Source organism: Sapajus apella, unplaced genomic scaffold (assembly GCF_009761245.1).
Source record: "Sapajus apella isolate SASKATOON/1434 unplaced genomic scaffold, GSC_monkey_1.0 scaffold58, whole genome shotgun sequence".
Lineage (NCBI taxonomy): Eukaryota > Metazoa > Chordata > Mammalia > Primates > Cebidae > Sapajus > Sapajus apella.
The window spans coordinates 3,713,353-3,731,369 of record NW_022436998.1 but is presented as its reverse complement, the minus strand read 5'-3'; the positions used below and the strand labels follow the sequence as shown (position 1 = coordinate 3,731,369).

General features: G+C 36.3%; 1 protein-coding gene across 4 annotated transcripts in view; it reads left to right on the top strand.

Annotated features, from left to right (window-relative positions):
* BTAF1 (B-TFIID TATA-box binding protein associated factor 1) overlaps positions 1 to 18,017 on the top strand; it is a 99,575-nt gene that overhangs the window by 46,362 nt on the left and 35,196 nt on the right. For all 4 annotated transcript variants that reach the window (XM_032245545.1, XM_032245547.1, XM_032245548.1 and 1 more), the window contains 6 exons: positions 7,291 to 7,395; positions 8,517 to 8,666; positions 8,959 to 9,101; positions 9,458 to 9,632; positions 11,100 to 11,303; positions 16,119 to 16,545. In XM_032245545.1, coding sequence (XP_032101436.1) covers positions 7,291 to 7,395; positions 8,517 to 8,666; positions 8,959 to 9,101; positions 9,458 to 9,632; positions 11,100 to 11,303; positions 16,119 to 16,545 — 1,204 coding nt within the window. The remainder of the gene's footprint in view (positions 1 to 7,290; positions 7,396 to 8,516; positions 8,667 to 8,958; positions 9,102 to 9,457; positions 9,633 to 11,099; positions 11,304 to 16,118; positions 16,546 to 18,017) is intronic.

Genomic DNA, 18,017 nt, shown 5'->3' with positions numbered 1-18,017 from the left:
TTCCGAGACGGAGTTTCACTCACGTTACCCAGGCTGGAGTGCAATGGCGCGATCTCGGCTCACCGCAACCTCCGCCTCCCGGGTTCAGGCAATTCTCCTGCCTCAGCCTCCTGAGTAGCTGGGATTACAGGCACGCGCCACCATGCCCAGCTAATTTTTGTAGTTTTAGTAGAGACGGGGTTTCACCATGTTGACCAGGATGGTCTCGATCTCTGGACCTCGTGATCCACCCGCCTCGGCCTCCCAAAGTGCTGGGATTACAGGCTTGAGCCACCGCGCCCGGCCCCTTTTTTTGCCTTTTCAATTTGCCTTTGCTGGCTCATATATGAAGGCTTTGGTACTAGCCTTCATTTGTTTATCATTTAATAATGACCCTTTATCATTTCCTATAACAGAATGCCATTGTCTTTGTGTGTAGTTTGTGGCATGTGAGCCACCTCTTAAGCATAAGCCCTCAATGTTTTTTAAGTAAGTTAGTGTGAATTCTGTGCCGGGTTTTCTGGGAAGTAAACAAAAAGAAATCCTATGTATTAGTCTGTTTTCACACTGCTGATAAAGACATATACCCGAGACTGGGCAATTCACAAAAGAAAGAGATTTAATTGGACTTATAGTCCCACATGGTTGAGGAAGCCTCACAATCATGGTGGAAGGCAAGGAGAGGAGCAAGTCACCTCTTATGTGGATGACAGCAGGCAAAGAGAGAGTTTGTGCAGGGAAACTCTTGTTCTTAAAATTGTGAGACCTTGTAAGAATTATTTATTATCATGAGAACAGCACAGAAAAGACCCACCCCATGATTCAGTTTTCTTGCACTGGGTCCCTCCAACAACCTGTTGGAATTATGGGAGCTACAAGATGAAATTTGGGTGGGGACACAGAGCCAAACCATATCATCCTACATGTTTCTTACCTTGGAATAGTTTACAGCATGGTTGTTATAAGACTATTGTAAGTTTAATAACCTCTGCAGAGAGTTAAATAACAGGAGACCAGTATGTGAGAGGTGTCAGACAGCAGCATTAAAGATAAACTAAGCTGAAAGGTCAGGAAGATTAGCTAATGTGGTTAAAAAAAACTATTACCCCTTCACTTCTCTTTGATTCATATCTAGTATCTTTGATGTGTACATTTACAGACATCTCATTTTATTGAATGTCAATTTCAAATTAGACAAGTGTACAGAATGTTTTGAACAAAAGTGCTTTTCTAGTCTACTCCTTTTAGACTTTTAAATACATTCTGCTTCCATATTTTTCTTCCAGTTATTCTGACATGTTTGAGGTCCTTTTTTGTTGGAGTCTTAATATTTATTGTGTTGTATCCTTTTGTGTTGCTTGTCTATGTCTTTAGCTTCTTTTTCATAACTTTTTAATGGTGTCATTCATGAAATTTCACTTGTCTAGCCTTTATCTACAGCATATCTCTTTACTGAAAGAGATGCTGTCAGTGGAACTTAATATTGATGCTTCTAGATTTTGTACTTTGTCACTACCCTGATCCTTGTTGTTTATTATCCTCACCACCACTGACCGTGGCTGTGGCATTAATCACCCATTCTTAGTAGGTTCTTAGCTCCAGCCTCCGTGACAGAGTGAGACTCTGTCTCAAAAAAAAAACAAAACACCAAACTAGTTTTATTTCATAATGATTTATAATCAAGGTGTGACTTTTTTTTTTTTTTTTTTTGCTAAACTAGCAGCTTGGTAATCAAAGTGAAGGCATTTACCATTTGTTTGTTCTTTCTACTATATTGCCTCTTTAGCCAGTATGTTTGTACATGCTAGAGTATACCTATTAATGTATATGTCTATCAGTGAACTGCTGAAATATCTAGATTAACTAATGTGGATAACTGGTAACTGTTGTTGCCAGATGAACTCCTAGACATGAATGTCCTATTTTGCCTTGTTTACTGACTGGGTCAACTTTTCCATTCCATTGCATCTCAGCCACTTTGTGGGTCATTCCAAAATTTTGATTACCAATATATTAACTTTTGTTTGAAGGGCAAGCTTAGTTATTACATGAAGATATACATGAGATTGAGTTGAAATCTGAAGCATAATTTAGAATATTAGAAAATTTAACATATACAAGTAGGAAACAAAGACCAAAAGAATAGACTGAAGTAAGATTTTGGCCTTAGAGAATGTTAGCATAATTGGGTATTGCCAAATTTTATAAAAATATGAAAAGGAGAGAGAGAGCAAAGTTGAAATATTTAGCTGACCTTCAATAAATGTTGGTTGGAGAAATGAATAAAACTAGGCATTATAAACTGTCCACATAAGAAAATTTTCTTGTTCTTTGGCCGTGGATCAAAATAGGATTTCAGACCAAATTAGTAAAAGAAGTCTGTGTGATTCATCACTGAGTATTAAGTTCTCTCCTGATCTTTTTCCCTGCAGTCAGAGAACATTTGATATGCTGGTAGAAATGAATTGGTCTGCAGGCAAGAATCAGATGTTTGTGGTAATGATCAGATTGCTCCTTTTTTTGAGTGTACCTATTTTGTGGGAAGATAAAAGAGGGAGCATAACAAAAGGGTATGACAAGATCTTATCCCACCTAAGATGCCACGTCTGTCAGTTAGGGATCTGTTGCTGAGCTATTTTTACAATACAACATTTTCTGACACTAAATGTGTCGGTTTTTTTCCTCACACTAACCAATTCTCCAGCTCCCTGGACGCCAACTCGGTATCATACAATTCAATTCCGATAGTCTATCTGGAGTTTGTGTCAGCTCCCACAAGTTAGAGGGCCCAGCCACACAACAGATACCAATTGCAAGTCTTGACCCTTCCAACTTCTGACTTCCCATCTGTAAATTGGGTTCCTCTGACCCTCTCCTCAGGTTTGATAACTGGCTAGAATGCTTCACAAAACTCAGGCTGTTAAACTGGTAATTACAATTGCCAGTTTATTATAAAGGATACAGTTTAGGAATAGCCAGGTGGAAGGAGATGCACAAGGCAAGGTATGGGGATGAGGTACTTGGAGCTTCTATGCCTTCTTTAGGCACGCCACCCTGAGCACCTTTGTGCACTCACCAACCCATAAACCGACAAATGTAGGGTTTTTATGGAGACTCTGTTATGTAGGCATAATTGATTAAATTATTAGCCGTTGGTGAGGTGATTAGCTTAATCTCCAGTGCCTCCAGCTCTGGAGGTGAGGAGGAGGAGGCAGGCCTAAAGTTCTAGCCTTCTAATCACATAGTTCCTCTGGCAACCAGCCCTCATTCTGAAGCTGTCTTGGGGCCTACCAAGAGTCCCTTCATTAGCACAAACTAGATTTTGGTTATTATGAATAACCCCTGTCACTCAGGAAATTTTTTGGGTTTTAGGAGCTCTGTGCCAAGAGCTGGGGACGAAGATCAAATATGTGTTTCTTTTTAAGACCCTGGACAAAATGCTGAAAAAAATTTCTTATATTACAATATCGCAATTTTTGGAAATTTTGCATATTGGCAGCTATTCCTTATAACTTCGAATCATTTCCAGTGGCCAAGATGGATTTCAACAACTATTTAAGTGCCTGCTATGTACTTGAACAATTTTCTAGATAGTAGTAAGAGACAAGGTTGTTGCCCTCCTATAGTGCTTAAAATAGGAAACTAGACAGGAGAAGACAAAGAACTAAATGAGAATAACCTAATGAGGTAACTATCTGATATGGGAGGTGGAAGACACTATTGGATCCTGAGTGAGATGGATAATGGACTTGGAAGGCACCTTGTTAGAAGTGAAGTTTAAGCTGAAACCTGAAGGATAAGTGGAATTTAGCCAGGTGAAAAGAAGGGTAAGAGTCAGAGGAGGGAATAGTATGTGTACCTCTGGAGGCAGGAGAGAGTGGGATGGCACTAAATTAGTAAGTGACAGGAAATTGATTTGGTGGAGGGCAACATGGAAAGGGGGTATAGATGATTAGAAGTTTTACCTTGATTTTCAGGTACAGTGAAATGTCCATTAGTCTTTTTTCTGTTTGCCATCAACTCTCTTTATTCTGAGTCTCAGAAAGGCAGATCAGAGGAGGAAATACCATGTCCATAGTTTTGCCTTTTCCAAAATGTCATATAGTTGGAATCATAAAATATGGAGCCTTTTGAGGTTGGCTTCTTTCACTAAGATTTATCTGTCTTTTCATGACTTGATAGTTCATTTCTTTTTAGAGAATATTTCATTGTCTGGTTATACCAGTTTGTTTATCCATTGACCTACTGAAGGACGTCTTACTTGTTTCCAAGTTTTGGCAGTTATAAATAAAGCTGCTATAAACTTGTGCAGGTTTTTGTGTGGACTTTTTGGCCTCCTTTGAGTAATACCAAGAAGCTTAATTGCTGGATGGTAAGAGTATTTTTTATTTTTGTGAGAAACTTCCAAAATGTCTTCCAAAGTAGCTGTCCCATTTTGCATTTCTACCAGCAACGAGTGGGAGTTCCTCTTGCTCCATATCCTGGCCAGCATTTGATGTTGTCAGTGTTCTGGATTTTGGCCATGCTAACAGGTATAGAGTGCTATCTCATTGTTTTAATTTGATTTTCCTGGCAACATATGATGTGGGCCATCATTTCATATGCTTATTTGCCTAGACTTTATTTTTCAAAGCAGCTTAGGTTCACAGCAAAATTGAAGGGAAAAGTACAGTTTCCATATACCCCATCCCCCATCCCCAACACTGCCTCCCCACCATCAGTATCCCATACCAGACTAGTACATTTTTACAATCAGTGAACCTACATTGACACATTATTCTCAAGCAAAGTCCATAATTTACATTACGATTTACCCTTGGTAGTATACATTCTCTTGGCTTAACAAACATGATGTCATGTATCCGCAGTTACAGTATCACACAGAGTAGTTTAACTGTCCTAAAAATTCTGTGTTCTACCCATGTAGCCTTTCCTTCTCCAGCTGTTTTTAATAATTATAAATTTAGTAGAGTAACCATGTTTGTAGCCTGAGAAGACAACTACAGTTTATGTCACATTTATTGGTCATAAATATAGGGGGAAAATCTTCCTCTAGGAGTGTGACTTTCGGGGATCTACAGGTAACTGCTTGGATTGACAGTGCTGGGATTAAGGGTTCGGGAAGAGAGTTGGTAAATATGCTGCAGGGAATATCAGAAATTAAGAGACATTATGGAAGAGTAACACTAAATTATTTGCTTATGTTATTATAGCTTTCCTAATTCTGTTAAGATTGTCTCTAATTCCTTCCAATGAGAAAAGAACTTTTTTCTTCCCAAGTTTCCTTTCTTTTTCAATAAAAAGTATAGAGTTAAGACATAACGAAGTAGTGAGAATGCTCCTCCAATTGATGATTTGTGGCTTTTTTTTTTTTTTTTTAAACTTCCATTTTTGGTTCAGGGGTACAAGTATCGGTTTGTTACATAGGTAAACTCATGTCACAGGGGTTTGTTGTACAGATTATTTTATCACCTAGGTACTAAGCTTAATCCCCAATAGTTAGCTGGGCACGGTGGCTCACACCTGCAATCCCAGCACTTTGGGAGGCTGAGGCGAGCGGATCACCTGAGATCAGGAGTTCGAGACCAGCCTGACCAACATGGAGAAATTCTGTCTCTATTAAAAATACAAAACTAGCCGAGTGTGGTGGTGTATGCCTGTAATCCCAGCTACTCGGGAGGCTGAGGCAGGAGAATCACTTGAACCCAGGAAGCGGAGGTTGCAGTGAGCCGAGATTGCGTCATTGCACTCCAGCCTAGGTGACAGGGCAAGACTCAGTCTCAAAAAAAGAAAAATACCCAATAATTATTTTTCTGATCCTTTTCCTCCTTCCCACCCTCAAGTAGGCTTCAGTATCTTTGGTTCTTTGTTGTCCATATGTTCTTATCATTTAGCTCCTACTTATACGTGAGAATACACACTTTTCTGTTCCTGTGTTAGTTTGCTAAGGATAATGGCCTCCTGCTCCATCCATGTTCCCGCAAAGAACGTGATCTTGTTCTTTTTTAAGGCTGAGTAGTATTCCATGGTGTATGTGTACCACATTTTCTTTATCCAGACTACCGTTGATAGGCATATAGGTTGATTTCGTATCTTTGCTATTGTGAATAGTGTTGCGATGAGCATACTCACACATGTGTCTTTATGATAGAATGATATTCCTTTAGGGATATACACAGTAGTGGGCCTGCTAGGTCAAATGGTAGTTCTGTTTTTAGCTCTTTGAGGAATCATGTGGTCTTTTTAAAACTTGTTTCAAACCATGTTGAGAACATAAAACCATGGTCCTACCTTTGTCATTAGTTTTCCATTGGCTACAAATTATAGGTAGTTTTCTAATTTAAACACGTTTTATCCCTAGAACTTGTAGATTTCTAGAATTTCAGTTAAAATTTTCAAATTCATCTTCAGTCTCTTTCAAACACTGTATTTAGTGCTTTAAAAAAAGTCATGTAGAGGGCAGGGGCTGATAGGTACTATGAACCAGTTGTTAGAATTTCTCTGATGGACATTTCTATCCAGTGAGCTTATAATTATCTGAATAGCAGTAGACAGCGTGGGATTTCTTTTTCTGGGAATTCTAGACACACGATAAATACTTGGTTAAGCACTATTTGGTTGCTTGATTTGGGTGGGCTTTTGAATTGTTCAGAAATTCCTGAAATTGAGGTTCTTAATCCAGGCTTTAGGAGATCCCTGAACCCCCTGAAATTGGAACCAAAATTTTATACTTGTTTGTAATTATATGTTTTTCTAAGAACATAGTGTACATAGTTTTCATCAGAGTTTTAAAGGGTCCCTGACCCAAAAAAGATTAAGAACCTTTAACTTAATTTTGTAGTGAACTCCAAGTAGAAGTTTCTAGGTTGGATGTTATATAATTTATTACTTCAATTATTGGCGAGCATATAGAACTTTAATCATCTAGCACAACAGCAGTAACCTAATTATTTCCCAGATTTTCTTGACAAAGCAGTAATGCAGATATAACCAGAGAGATGTTGCTGGTTAGAGATTGGTTCCATATGGAGGATGATTTCAACTTTGAGGCAAAATTATGTTGTTAATGATAGTCAGATTTTTTCCAGCTCCCCAGTGATTATATGCTGTTATTTCTTCAGACCCTTGGTAAAATAAATATGGTGTTTGTTGCATCAAAATCTTGTCAAAATTTATCACTTGTTGAGCCTTTTTAATGAAACCGTGCAATCTTTTCATGGTGGTACTTCTGTTATTTGACATACAATTCTTTATGTAAGCTAACACCCAAGAATTATATGCTACAGCTTTTAATTGTGTTTTTGTTTTCAGAACTCTTCATCTTGGCTTATACCTATACTACCTGATATGCTCCGACACATTTTTCAGTTTTGTGTTTTGGAAAGCAGCCAGGAAATTTTGGACCTTATTCACAAGGTACACAGCAAATGTATTTGTATTCCTTTTCCTAGTAACATTTGTAGATTTTTAAAAGTTTTCATAATCGCTCTTCTGTTGGTTATTCATATCTCTTGGAGATTTGAAAAGCCTGGCAGTCTGCAAGATGAGACAGGGAACCAGGCTTTTTACAGCATGTAATAGTTTTGATTGGCCACGCGTCTTCCTCTTATTATGTAACCTGCTAGGCAGGTGTTTTATGCACTTTCTGTTAGTCTCAATACAGAAAATGAAATGAGGGAAAGCTTGCTTTTCTCCAGCACTCTTCTTGCTGTTTATCAGTATGCTTATAGATCCTGCCGAGTACCTTTTGGGATCTTGTGGTAGTATAGAGTCTAATTATTGCTGAAACTTGTACTTTTTTCCCTACTTAGAAAAAGTGATCATATGTGTTAGAATCACGAGAGGGGTAGCCATTTGATATATTTAATAGCATTTATGGGGGGAAATGGCACTTTTGTACCTTTAAAATCTGTTAAATTACTCTTGAATTGTTAGCCCCCTTTTTTTAAAATTCGGTTCCAGTGTAAGATTTTTTTTTTTTAAATTCAGAATTGTTGGCCTCTAAAGTGACTCATTGTTAACAGCCCTGGATTAACAGTGGTGATCTTTCCATGGCTAGTCCTCGTCCATTAAATGTTAGACATCAAGAAACCTACCTTATCCTTATTAAGAAAGATCATGAATCAAGACTTACACTGTTTTAAATTTATACTAGGATAGTAGAGAATATTAAGAGCTATTTTTAAGTTCATTGAATAGAAGACTGCATTAATATTGAGTCTTATGGTATATGCAAAGGATTTATTTCAGTGACTTATTGAGATGTTGACAATTTTATATTACTTTTATGGGCATATTTTGTTTAAAAAAGAGAATTGTGATCTCTTTTTTTAAAAAAAAACTTTCCTTTCGGTTATTTTAGTATACAAACCTATTAGAAAACAGTTTTATATTTCAAAATAAGCCTCTGTATTGAATTTCTAAATTAATCTCTGTGCTATTTCCTACTTTTTTTTAAAAAACTCAGTATTCCTAAAGATAAGTGTTAATCATTTATTAGAAAAAATTCACTTTTATGTCCCCCTTTTACTCTGCAGGTTTGGATGGAACTGTTAAGTAAGGCTTCAGTTCAGTATGTGGTAGCAGCTGCTTGTCCATGGATGGGTGCTTGGCTTTGCTTAATGATGCAGCCTTCTCATTTACCTATTGATTTAAATATGTTGCTAGAAGTAAAAGCTAGAGCCAAGGTAAGTGTAGAGGGATATAATGTATTTGTGTGTTCAGCATCTAATTATTAATACAGTAACCATATTCAAAAATCTGTATTGCCTTATTGTGTGTGATTTAATTAATTTAAAATAAGGAGAGACTGTTATTTTTTTAGGACCCTGCCAAAATGAATAGTAATGTTTATCCATTAAAATTTTGTGAAAAGAACTGTATTTTACTGGGATTATTTTTGAAAGATCATATTTGTTTTGCCTATTCAGTTTTAATGATTAATCTTTAATTATTATTATATTTTGGCTCCCTCTGTAGGAAAAAACAGGTGGTAAGATGCGTCAAGGCCAAAGCCAGAGTAAAGAAGTACTTCAGGAGTATATTGCAGGTGCCGACACCATCATGGAAGACCCGGCCACCAGGGATTTTGTGGTTATGCGGGCCAGAATGATGGCAGCCAAGTGAGTGTACATTGTCAGGTAGTTACAAATTTACAAGTCTGGCCTTCTAAGGTTATTTAACCAACAGAAGATTCCTCTGATGTCTCTATCAATCCTTCCTTCCTTCACCACACTAATTATAGCCTAAGGAAAAATTAGAGTAAGTAAATTTTTGAAATTATTTTGAAGCTTTAAAATAGGATTTATATCTTCTTATGAAGACAAGGTAGTAGTTATATCTTCTGTGGGAAAAGTTCTGGCTTCAAAAAGCCATATTTTACTTCAAGTAATTATAGGAAATTGAAGTAATTTCCCAAAGTATGGGGAAACTTTACTTCAAGCAATTTCTATAGTAACTTCCTTTTTCTCCATCTTAGGTTGTTAGGAGCACTTTGTTGCTGTATTTGTGATCCAGGTGTAAATGTAGTAACTCAAGAAATTAAACCAGCTGAATCCCTGGGCCAGTTACTTCTCTTCCATTTGAACTCCAAATCTGCTTTACAGAGGATTAGTGTAGCTTTGGTAATCTGTGAATGGGCTGCTTTACAAAAGGTAAGATTTTGCCCCAGAAGTAATAAAGACAGATTAAGTAAACCAACTTCCATTAGCTGTTAGGATTAGTATTATTTACATTATAATTTACAATAGAAAAGGGAAAATTTTTGATGTATAAAAATCCAAGTTATAGAAAAGTACCCAATTACATTGCACATTATTTCTCTGCCCTTAATTTTAACTCTGGACTTTGTCTTAGAACCCCTGCTCATACCTCAGACTACTAGTTATGCTCATACTTAATATTTCTCTTGACTGTATAGTCTTTTAAGAAATGTCCTTAATAAAAATCTTGTATATGTGAAAGTAGTCCAGAAACTATTGGTCATCCATTCCTCTATCTCAGGTATCACTGAAAACTACAAAAGATGAGGCTTTGAGTATTAGAGATCCATTTGTGTGGATAGTAGCAAAGGCAGAATTTTTGGTCACAGAAAGTATAACATCTCTGTATTTAAAACAAAATCTTCATGTTTCCAGATAAACCATTCCCTTCCACCTCTTTAACCTTTAACTTCTAGGGAGATGTATGATTTTTGTATAAGACATGCTTCTGTAAATCGAAGAAACTTTTTACTGGCTTTATATATTCCATTGACTGGAATTCTGGAAATTTAACTGTCTGCACTTGCTGTGAGAGTTACTTGTTACTGCCTCTTAGCAGTTTGTCAAAGCTGTATCTAAAAGTAACTGAGCCATCGCACCTGACACCTGCTTTGCCTCTGGAAAGAAGCAAAGGTCATCTGTTTTTAGGCAGGAGTTGGTGTGCAGGAGAGGCAGTGATGCTGTGTTTTTTATGCCTCTCAGACTCAGCAACAAGTGTTGACAGTTCCGTTTCTGGACACTCATAGAGCTTCATGGACTTACTCTGTGAAGCCCAGGCTGATCACCCAGATCCCACAGAACCCCTCATGGCTCACCACTGAGGCCATTTCCCCTCAGTTTGGGGCAGGCAACAACCAGAGAAAGTGGGAAGGGTTAGTTAAATTTGGGGGCAGGTAAGTAGCTTTTAAATTTTATATCCACTTTTACAGTATGGCATGTGAAGCTTAGGGCTCAACTGTTATCTAATAATGAGTTTTTAAATAGCATTTTTAAGTAGTGCATGCTAGATGTTTTTCTTCTGATTTGTTTTTTACGGTAATATACTTTAAAATCTGATATACATACATGTAAATTTTGGATAAATTCGGAGTTAAAGAAGAGTTATTAAGTAGAAAATGAAATTGTAATATTTCCATATGCATGTTCTGTAATCATTCATGTTAAAAGTTTAGAATAATTCAGGTGTAATACCTTTTTTCTGTGCAACTAACTGTGTGGTTTGGAAAAGTAACAGAAAAGTAACAGTAAAAGTTCAATATAAATAAGAATTTAGCACTTGGTAGTCTGTAGATGAAGATTTCTGTATGTATAAAGTTAATGTTTATATACTTGCCTTATTTGTTGTCTATTGTATTTTAGGAATGTAAAGCTGTTACTTTAGCTGTGCAGCCACGTTTACTTGATATCCTTTCAGAACATTTATATTATGATGAAATTGCCGTTCCATTCACACGAATGCAGAATGAATGTAAACAGCTTATATCGTCATTAGCTGATGTACATATTGAAGTTGGTAATAGAGTAAACAACAATGTTTTAACAATAGATCAAGCTAGTGACCTGGTGAGTAAAGAAACAACTTTCTTAATTATCAATAGAACATGAAGTTTAGGTTAAAAATTTGTCATGACATGTTTAACATAAAAAGACATGAATTTGTTGAGTCTGTGTGTAGCTTGGTAGCCTGTCATCTCTACCCTTTAGAAAGATTATTTCATTGTATAGACTTTCTTGAAATAAAAGAGTAAGGAAGGATTTTTTTAAACAAAAATTCTGATAAATCAATGCACCTTTATTAGAAAAAGCTATTAGATTTTGTCATTTCAGTTTTGCTTAAGACTGCAGAGTATAGGAAAAAAACTGCTTCTGCAAGTTCATGGGTACTTCTTCCTGCTCTCAGCCTATAATGAAAATATTCAAACATATAGAAAAAGTGATGAAATTACATAATATAACACTTATACTCAACAGCTAGACTTTACAGTTAACATTTTACCAAATTTCTTTTATCACATGTGTTTTCACCTGCCTACCCCTCTATCCAGCCATGAATCCATCCAGGGCAGTTTTTTTTGTTTTGTTTTGTTTTTTTAAATGCATTTTTAAGTTTCAGATATCAGTATACTTGAGCAGCTTAAATAATTAACTAAAATTCAATATTTATGATTTTTTGCTGTTTTGAGGCAAAATTTATGTACTAAAGCACACAAATCTTAGGTGGATCATTTGATGAATTTTAACAAATGCATATGCCTATGAAACCTAAATCCCTATCAAGATACAGAGCATTACAATCACCACTTCCCAGTAATCTCTGCCTCTCCCTGCCACCAAGTAACCATTATTCTAATTCCCCCTGACCCAAAGACACATTACTTTTGCCTCTTCTAGAATGTAATGTAAATGGAATCTTATACTGTGCTCTTTGGTGTAAGGATTTTTCTTTGCATGATGTTTCTGAAACTCATCTGTGTTATATATATCAATAACTTACTCTTTTTTATTGCTTGAGTTTTATTTCATTGTATTATTATACCACAACTAGTTTAAGCCATTTTCCCTTTGATGGACACTTAGGCTGTTAAAACTTTTTGACTATTATGAACAAAGCCACTATAAACCTTCTTCTACAAGTCTTTGTGGACATCTCTGTTTTCATTTTTCTTGGGTAAATATATATGAGTGGAATTGCTAAATCATAAGGTAGGTGTAGGTTTAGTTTTAGAAAAACTACAGACTGTACCCAAAGTGATTGATATCATTTTACCCTCCGACCATGAGTATGTGAATTCTGGTTACTCCACATCATCATCAATGTTTGATGTGGTCAGTCCTTTTATCCATTTTAGTGATTGTGTGATGGTGTCATTGTGGTTTTAATTTGCATTTCCTTGATGACTAATATGTTGAATACTTTTTTATTAGTCATTTGTATATTCTCTTTTCTGAAATATCTTTTCAAAATCTTGTCTACTTTTAATTAGGTTGTTTGTTTGTTACTGATTTGTGGGAGTTCTTTATGTATCCTGGATTCCAATCCTTTGTCAGATAGATGCTTTCTGAATATTTTCTGGCAGTGAGTGGCTTGCCTTTTGATTCTCTTGATGCTGTCTTTGGATGAGCAGATATTTTAATTTTGATGAATTCTAATTTATCAGTTGTTTTCTTTTCTTTTCTTTTTTTTTTTTTTTTTTTTTTTGAGACAGGGTCTTGCTTTTGTTGCCCAGGCTGGAGTGCAGTGGTGTGATCTCGGGTCACTGCAACCTCCACTTTCAGGGTGTAAGTGATTCTCCTGCCTCAGCCTCCTGAGTAGCTGGGATCACAGGCATGTGCCACCACGCCCGGCTAGTTTTTTTAATTTTCAGTAGTGACAGGGTTTCTCCATGTTGATCAGGCTGGTCTGGAACTCCCGACCTTAGGTGATTCGCCCGCCTCAGCTTCCCAAAGTGCTGGGATTACAGGCGTGAGCCATTGCGCCCAGCCATCAGTTGTTTTCTTTCAAGGCTATTATATTCTGTGACTTAAGTAATCTTTTTTTCTTTTTAATCTCCAAGCGGCAAAGGTATTCATATACGTTTTCTTTTAAAGTTTTGTCATTTAGTTTTTTTTTTTTTTTTAATTACTTTAGTGTATGATTGTCATTTAGTTTTTATGTTTAATGTTTGTGTATAGTATGGAGTAGAGGTTCAGGTTTGTTTTCTCTTGTAGATTTCTAATTTTTCCAGCATTATTTATTCATTTCCCTGTTGGATTGTTTTGGCTCCTTTGTCAAAAACCAACTGAAGTATAAGTATGGCTCTGTTTATGGGCTCCATTTGTTTGAACTATTTGTCTTGCCTTATGCCAGCATCCATGCTTCATTACAGCAGCTTTGTACTTAGTAAGTCCATGATGTTACGTAGTATAAATGAGTTCTTCTTTTTTTGAGTTATAGGATCAGAAATTGAGCAACTTCGTTTGTGTTGGTCCGCGTGAAAATAGTAATTTTCATATCTTATCCCCCTTTCTAGTTGAAAAATAATATAGTTGAAATTTTTCGTTCTTACTTGTGAGAGAAAGCTAAAATTGCTGCTTTTCCCCCCAGGTTCTCTTCTTTTATAAAGTTATTTTCCTGATTGTTGTTATTCTGTAAGTTTTCCTTTTTTCCCCTCTCTACTCTTTTGCCTGTCTGAAATTAAATCTCAAATTTTATTTATAGTCTGGGTTCTCCTACTACTGTTTCTGGGAACTTTTCTTTCTTAAGAAAATGGCCCATTCTTTAAGATTTTCTTATTCAGATTCTTTACTCTCCAGTGAAACTACTGTTCTGCTTCATTAGTTTTATTCGTTCAGTTGTTTTGACTGGGGCTAGAAGACCAGCATAAATATCAGAATCTCTAGAAGAGTCTTGCCTTCCTCCATTCCTTCCAGGTGCCTTGGCTAGGAGCCACTGCCTTTTCTATCTTTAATTGAATCCCTATTTTCCTGTTACCTGCCAGCTATGGGCATTTCCCTGTGCTCTATCTTTGTCTGTTTCACCATTCTCATGATTTAGTTCCTACCCATGTACTGTGTGCCATCTACTCCCAGTCTTTCTCACATTCTTTTAGTCATTTTTACTTAAATATCTCACTGTCACTTCACACTGAGCACAACCAAAACTGGCTTTAAAAAAAAAAACAAAAAACAAAAACAAAGACATTCTTTTTATTCCCGTCACAAATTTTGTCAGCATTTTCTTTCAGAAAGTCTCATGTGTTTAATCTTTTCTCTGTTTCAATTATCAGAGCCCAGTCAGATCTTAGTACTTTATATCTAGGTCCTGACTCATCTCTAGGGCTCCAGGCAGCCTCTGGTCCATTTCATCCTGCATGCTGTGCTAGACTAGCAGTGGTCTTTTTGTGCCAACCTGAACATCCCTCCCCTGCTTAAGAACATTATTTTCTTTTTCCTTGCTTTTTCATTTTTATCTTTCTTCTTTTCATCACCTTCTAAATTCTCCATCTCTTATCTCTTCATTATTTCTCAGACTTTCTCCACTCACACACCCAGTTAGCTTTCTTCTTGCAGAAGTACACTACACTCATTCACTTCTCCTCATCCTTACTTCTGTGCCTGAGTTTGTTTCCCTTACTAGGAATTCCCCACCCCTAACCTTCTGTGCTCTTCCAGAGTTCATCTCTTGATACTCCTCTTCTTCATGTTGTGCTCAAGCTATGATAAACTTTTTAGTTCCATGGACAGTGCCCTGTTTTCCACTCCCTACCTCACTTTGTCTGTTTGCCAAGATGTCACTATAATCCCTGATTGGCCTACTCTTTAAAAACCCAAGTATAAGTGTTACTTTCCTCTGGCAAGTCTCCACTAATCTCTTCTTCTAAGAAAAGATTAAGCAATACTTTGTATTCCCACAGCTACTTGCACTTACCTCAGTTACATGTTACGTTTTCTTAATTTTTATTTATATTTCTCTCTCCCACATTAATATCTGCATTTTTTGAGCATATGAAGACATTACGTCTTATTTATCTTTTAATATTACTTAATAAATATTGGTTGAATGATTGAATTAATTTGGGGGGTAACTGGGAGACTTTTCCTCAGTTGTCTACAGTCATTGAAAAGTGACATAAGCATAGTGGATTTAGGACAGTGTTTTTTAACTTTTAGCATTGTAACCCAACATTTCAAATGGGTAATTTTTATGATATGCAAATTATATCTGAATAAAGTTGTTTAAAAAGATGGACTGAACAGTCTTTTAATGGGGCTTGTAAAGTAGTCTGGTACAACAGTCCTGTAGCCTTAGTTTTTGGTAATTAAATGAAGGATAACTGCACCATTTTGTTCAGTTTTGTTTTGTTTCTTTTTCTTCTTCCATCACCTGGGCATTTCCACCAGAAGGGAGGTTAAAGAAAAAATGAGAATGTTTCAGTCAGCAACACTGAGCCACTTAGTAAACAGCCACCCCAAATTTTTATGAGTTTTAGAGTTGAAAAGAATACTTTTTCCAAAAAGAAGTTTGTGAGTTTCTGCATTCCTTAATGAACAGTTAGTTGATATTTGCTTATAGCTTTCTTGTTTCACCAAAGTACTCTTTGGGTATTAAATGTGATTTTCCTAAAAGTCGTTAGATGTATTTATAAGTTAGGCAATTTTATTCTTCTCAAGAGAATGTCTTTCTTAAAGAATATAATGCTAATGTTAAATTTTATTCAGATTAAAATAAAGTTTAGTTGGGAAGTTTTAGACATTAGCGTACGTAGTACTAAAACAATATTACATATTGTGGAAATCAAAATTGAAACAGAAAGCTTACTGTCTACCCTTTAGGATCTTACAGTCTATTTGGGGTTGATAATGATTAATGATTTTTAATTTCTTTTTTTTTTTTAATAGGTCACTACTGTTTTTAATGAAGCCACATCATCTTTCGATTTAAATCCTCAAGTGTTTCAGCAGTTAGATAGTAAACGACAGCAGGTCCAAATGACAGTTACAGAGACCAACCAGGAGTGGCAAGTGTTGCAGTTGAGAGTGCATACTTTTGCTGCATGTGCAGTTGTGAGCTTGCAGCAGCTTCCGGAGAAATTAAATCCTATCATAAAACCATTAATGGAGACAATTAAAAAAGAAGAGAATACACTAGTGCAAAACTATGCAGCTCAGTGCATAGCTAAACTACTTCAGCAGTGCACAAGAAGGACGCCCTGTCCCAATTCAAAAATTATTAAAAACCTTTGTAGCTCACTTTGTGTGGACCCATATCTAACTCCTTGTGTCACATGTCCAGTACCAACACAAAGTGGCCAGGAAAATTCTAAAGGTATATACATAAACTTTTATTTGGGGTAGAGAAATAACCATTTAAATTTGTTTTTGTTTACTTATGGGTATAATTTAAGCACAAATCAAGTTCATGTTAGAGCTTTTTTCCCATTCTGAGAGAAAAGGCTTGATTATAACAAAACTCTTTGTTACATGAATTTGCACATACTTCTTATCAGTCACAACCCTCTAAGTTCAAATAAGCCATTCATAGAAGATCTTACAGCTGATTATAAGCTGACTGAAATCTGAGAGACAGGTATTCACCCTTACCTTTGCCTTCAAAACCATAATTATATGGTTTACTGTAACAAGCTAGAAAAGTTAATTGTATCACATGTTATTTAATGAAAGCTTTTTTTTTTCCCCGCCCCTTAACCAAAGGAGCAACCCTATTGACTGGAAAAAGTTATTATAAAATCTCTGGTTTCCCTAATTTAGTGCATGTTTTATGAGATTAGTGAACTCTATTTCTTTTAGTACTTTTAGTAAATAATACTTAACCAACTTTTTTGCTTTCAACTGGAGAATTTATATGGAAAATGAGAACTTCCACCTGGTCTCAAAGACCAATGTTTTCTTACACAACTCAGTCCTATATGATTTTTGTATGTGTGGTTAACAAGATTTTGGAAAAACAAATTATTTGAAATGTAATAGACTTACAACTTTGGCACAGTATAGATCTTTAAAAATACATAAATGGACTAGAAGAAGAAAGGTGGCCATTTTGAATATTAACATCTTAAAATGCAATGGGGCCATTCTTCCACCTCACCCCTCTCAACCCTCATCTCTACTAAAAATAGAAAATTCGCCAAGTGTGTGTCTGTAGTTTGCCCCATTGCTATGTAAGACAGTATTATTTTGCAGTGGCCATTGTTTTTTTTTTTTTTAATTCATGGTGACTCTGGATCTTTCTTTTAGAACTTGTTTGAGATATTTTTAAAAATATGTTTCTCATTACGCTTAGGCACAGTAAGTTTTTTAAAATTAATAGGCCAGGTTGGGCACGGTGGCTCATGCCTGTAATTCCAGCACTTTGGGAGGCCAAGGCAGGTGGATCGCCTGAAGTCAAGAGTTTGAGACCAGCCTGACCAACACAAAGAAACCCCGTATCTACTAAAAATACAAAATTAGCTGGGTGTCATGGCGCATGCCTGTAATCCCAGGTACTCAGGAGGCTGAGGCAGGGGAATCGCTTGAACCCAGGAGGCAGAGGTTGTGGTGAGCTGAGATTGCACCATTGCACTCCAGCCTGGGCAATAAGAGGGAAACTCTGTCTCAAAAAAACAAACAAACAAAAATTATAGGCTGCTGGCTGGGTGTGGTGGCTCATGGCTGTAATCCCAGCACTTAAGAGGTCGAGGTGGGCAGATCACTTGAGATAAAGAGATCAAGACCAGCCTGGCCAACATGGTGAAACCCCTTCTTTTTTTTTTTTTTTTTTTTTTTTTTTTTTTTTTTTTT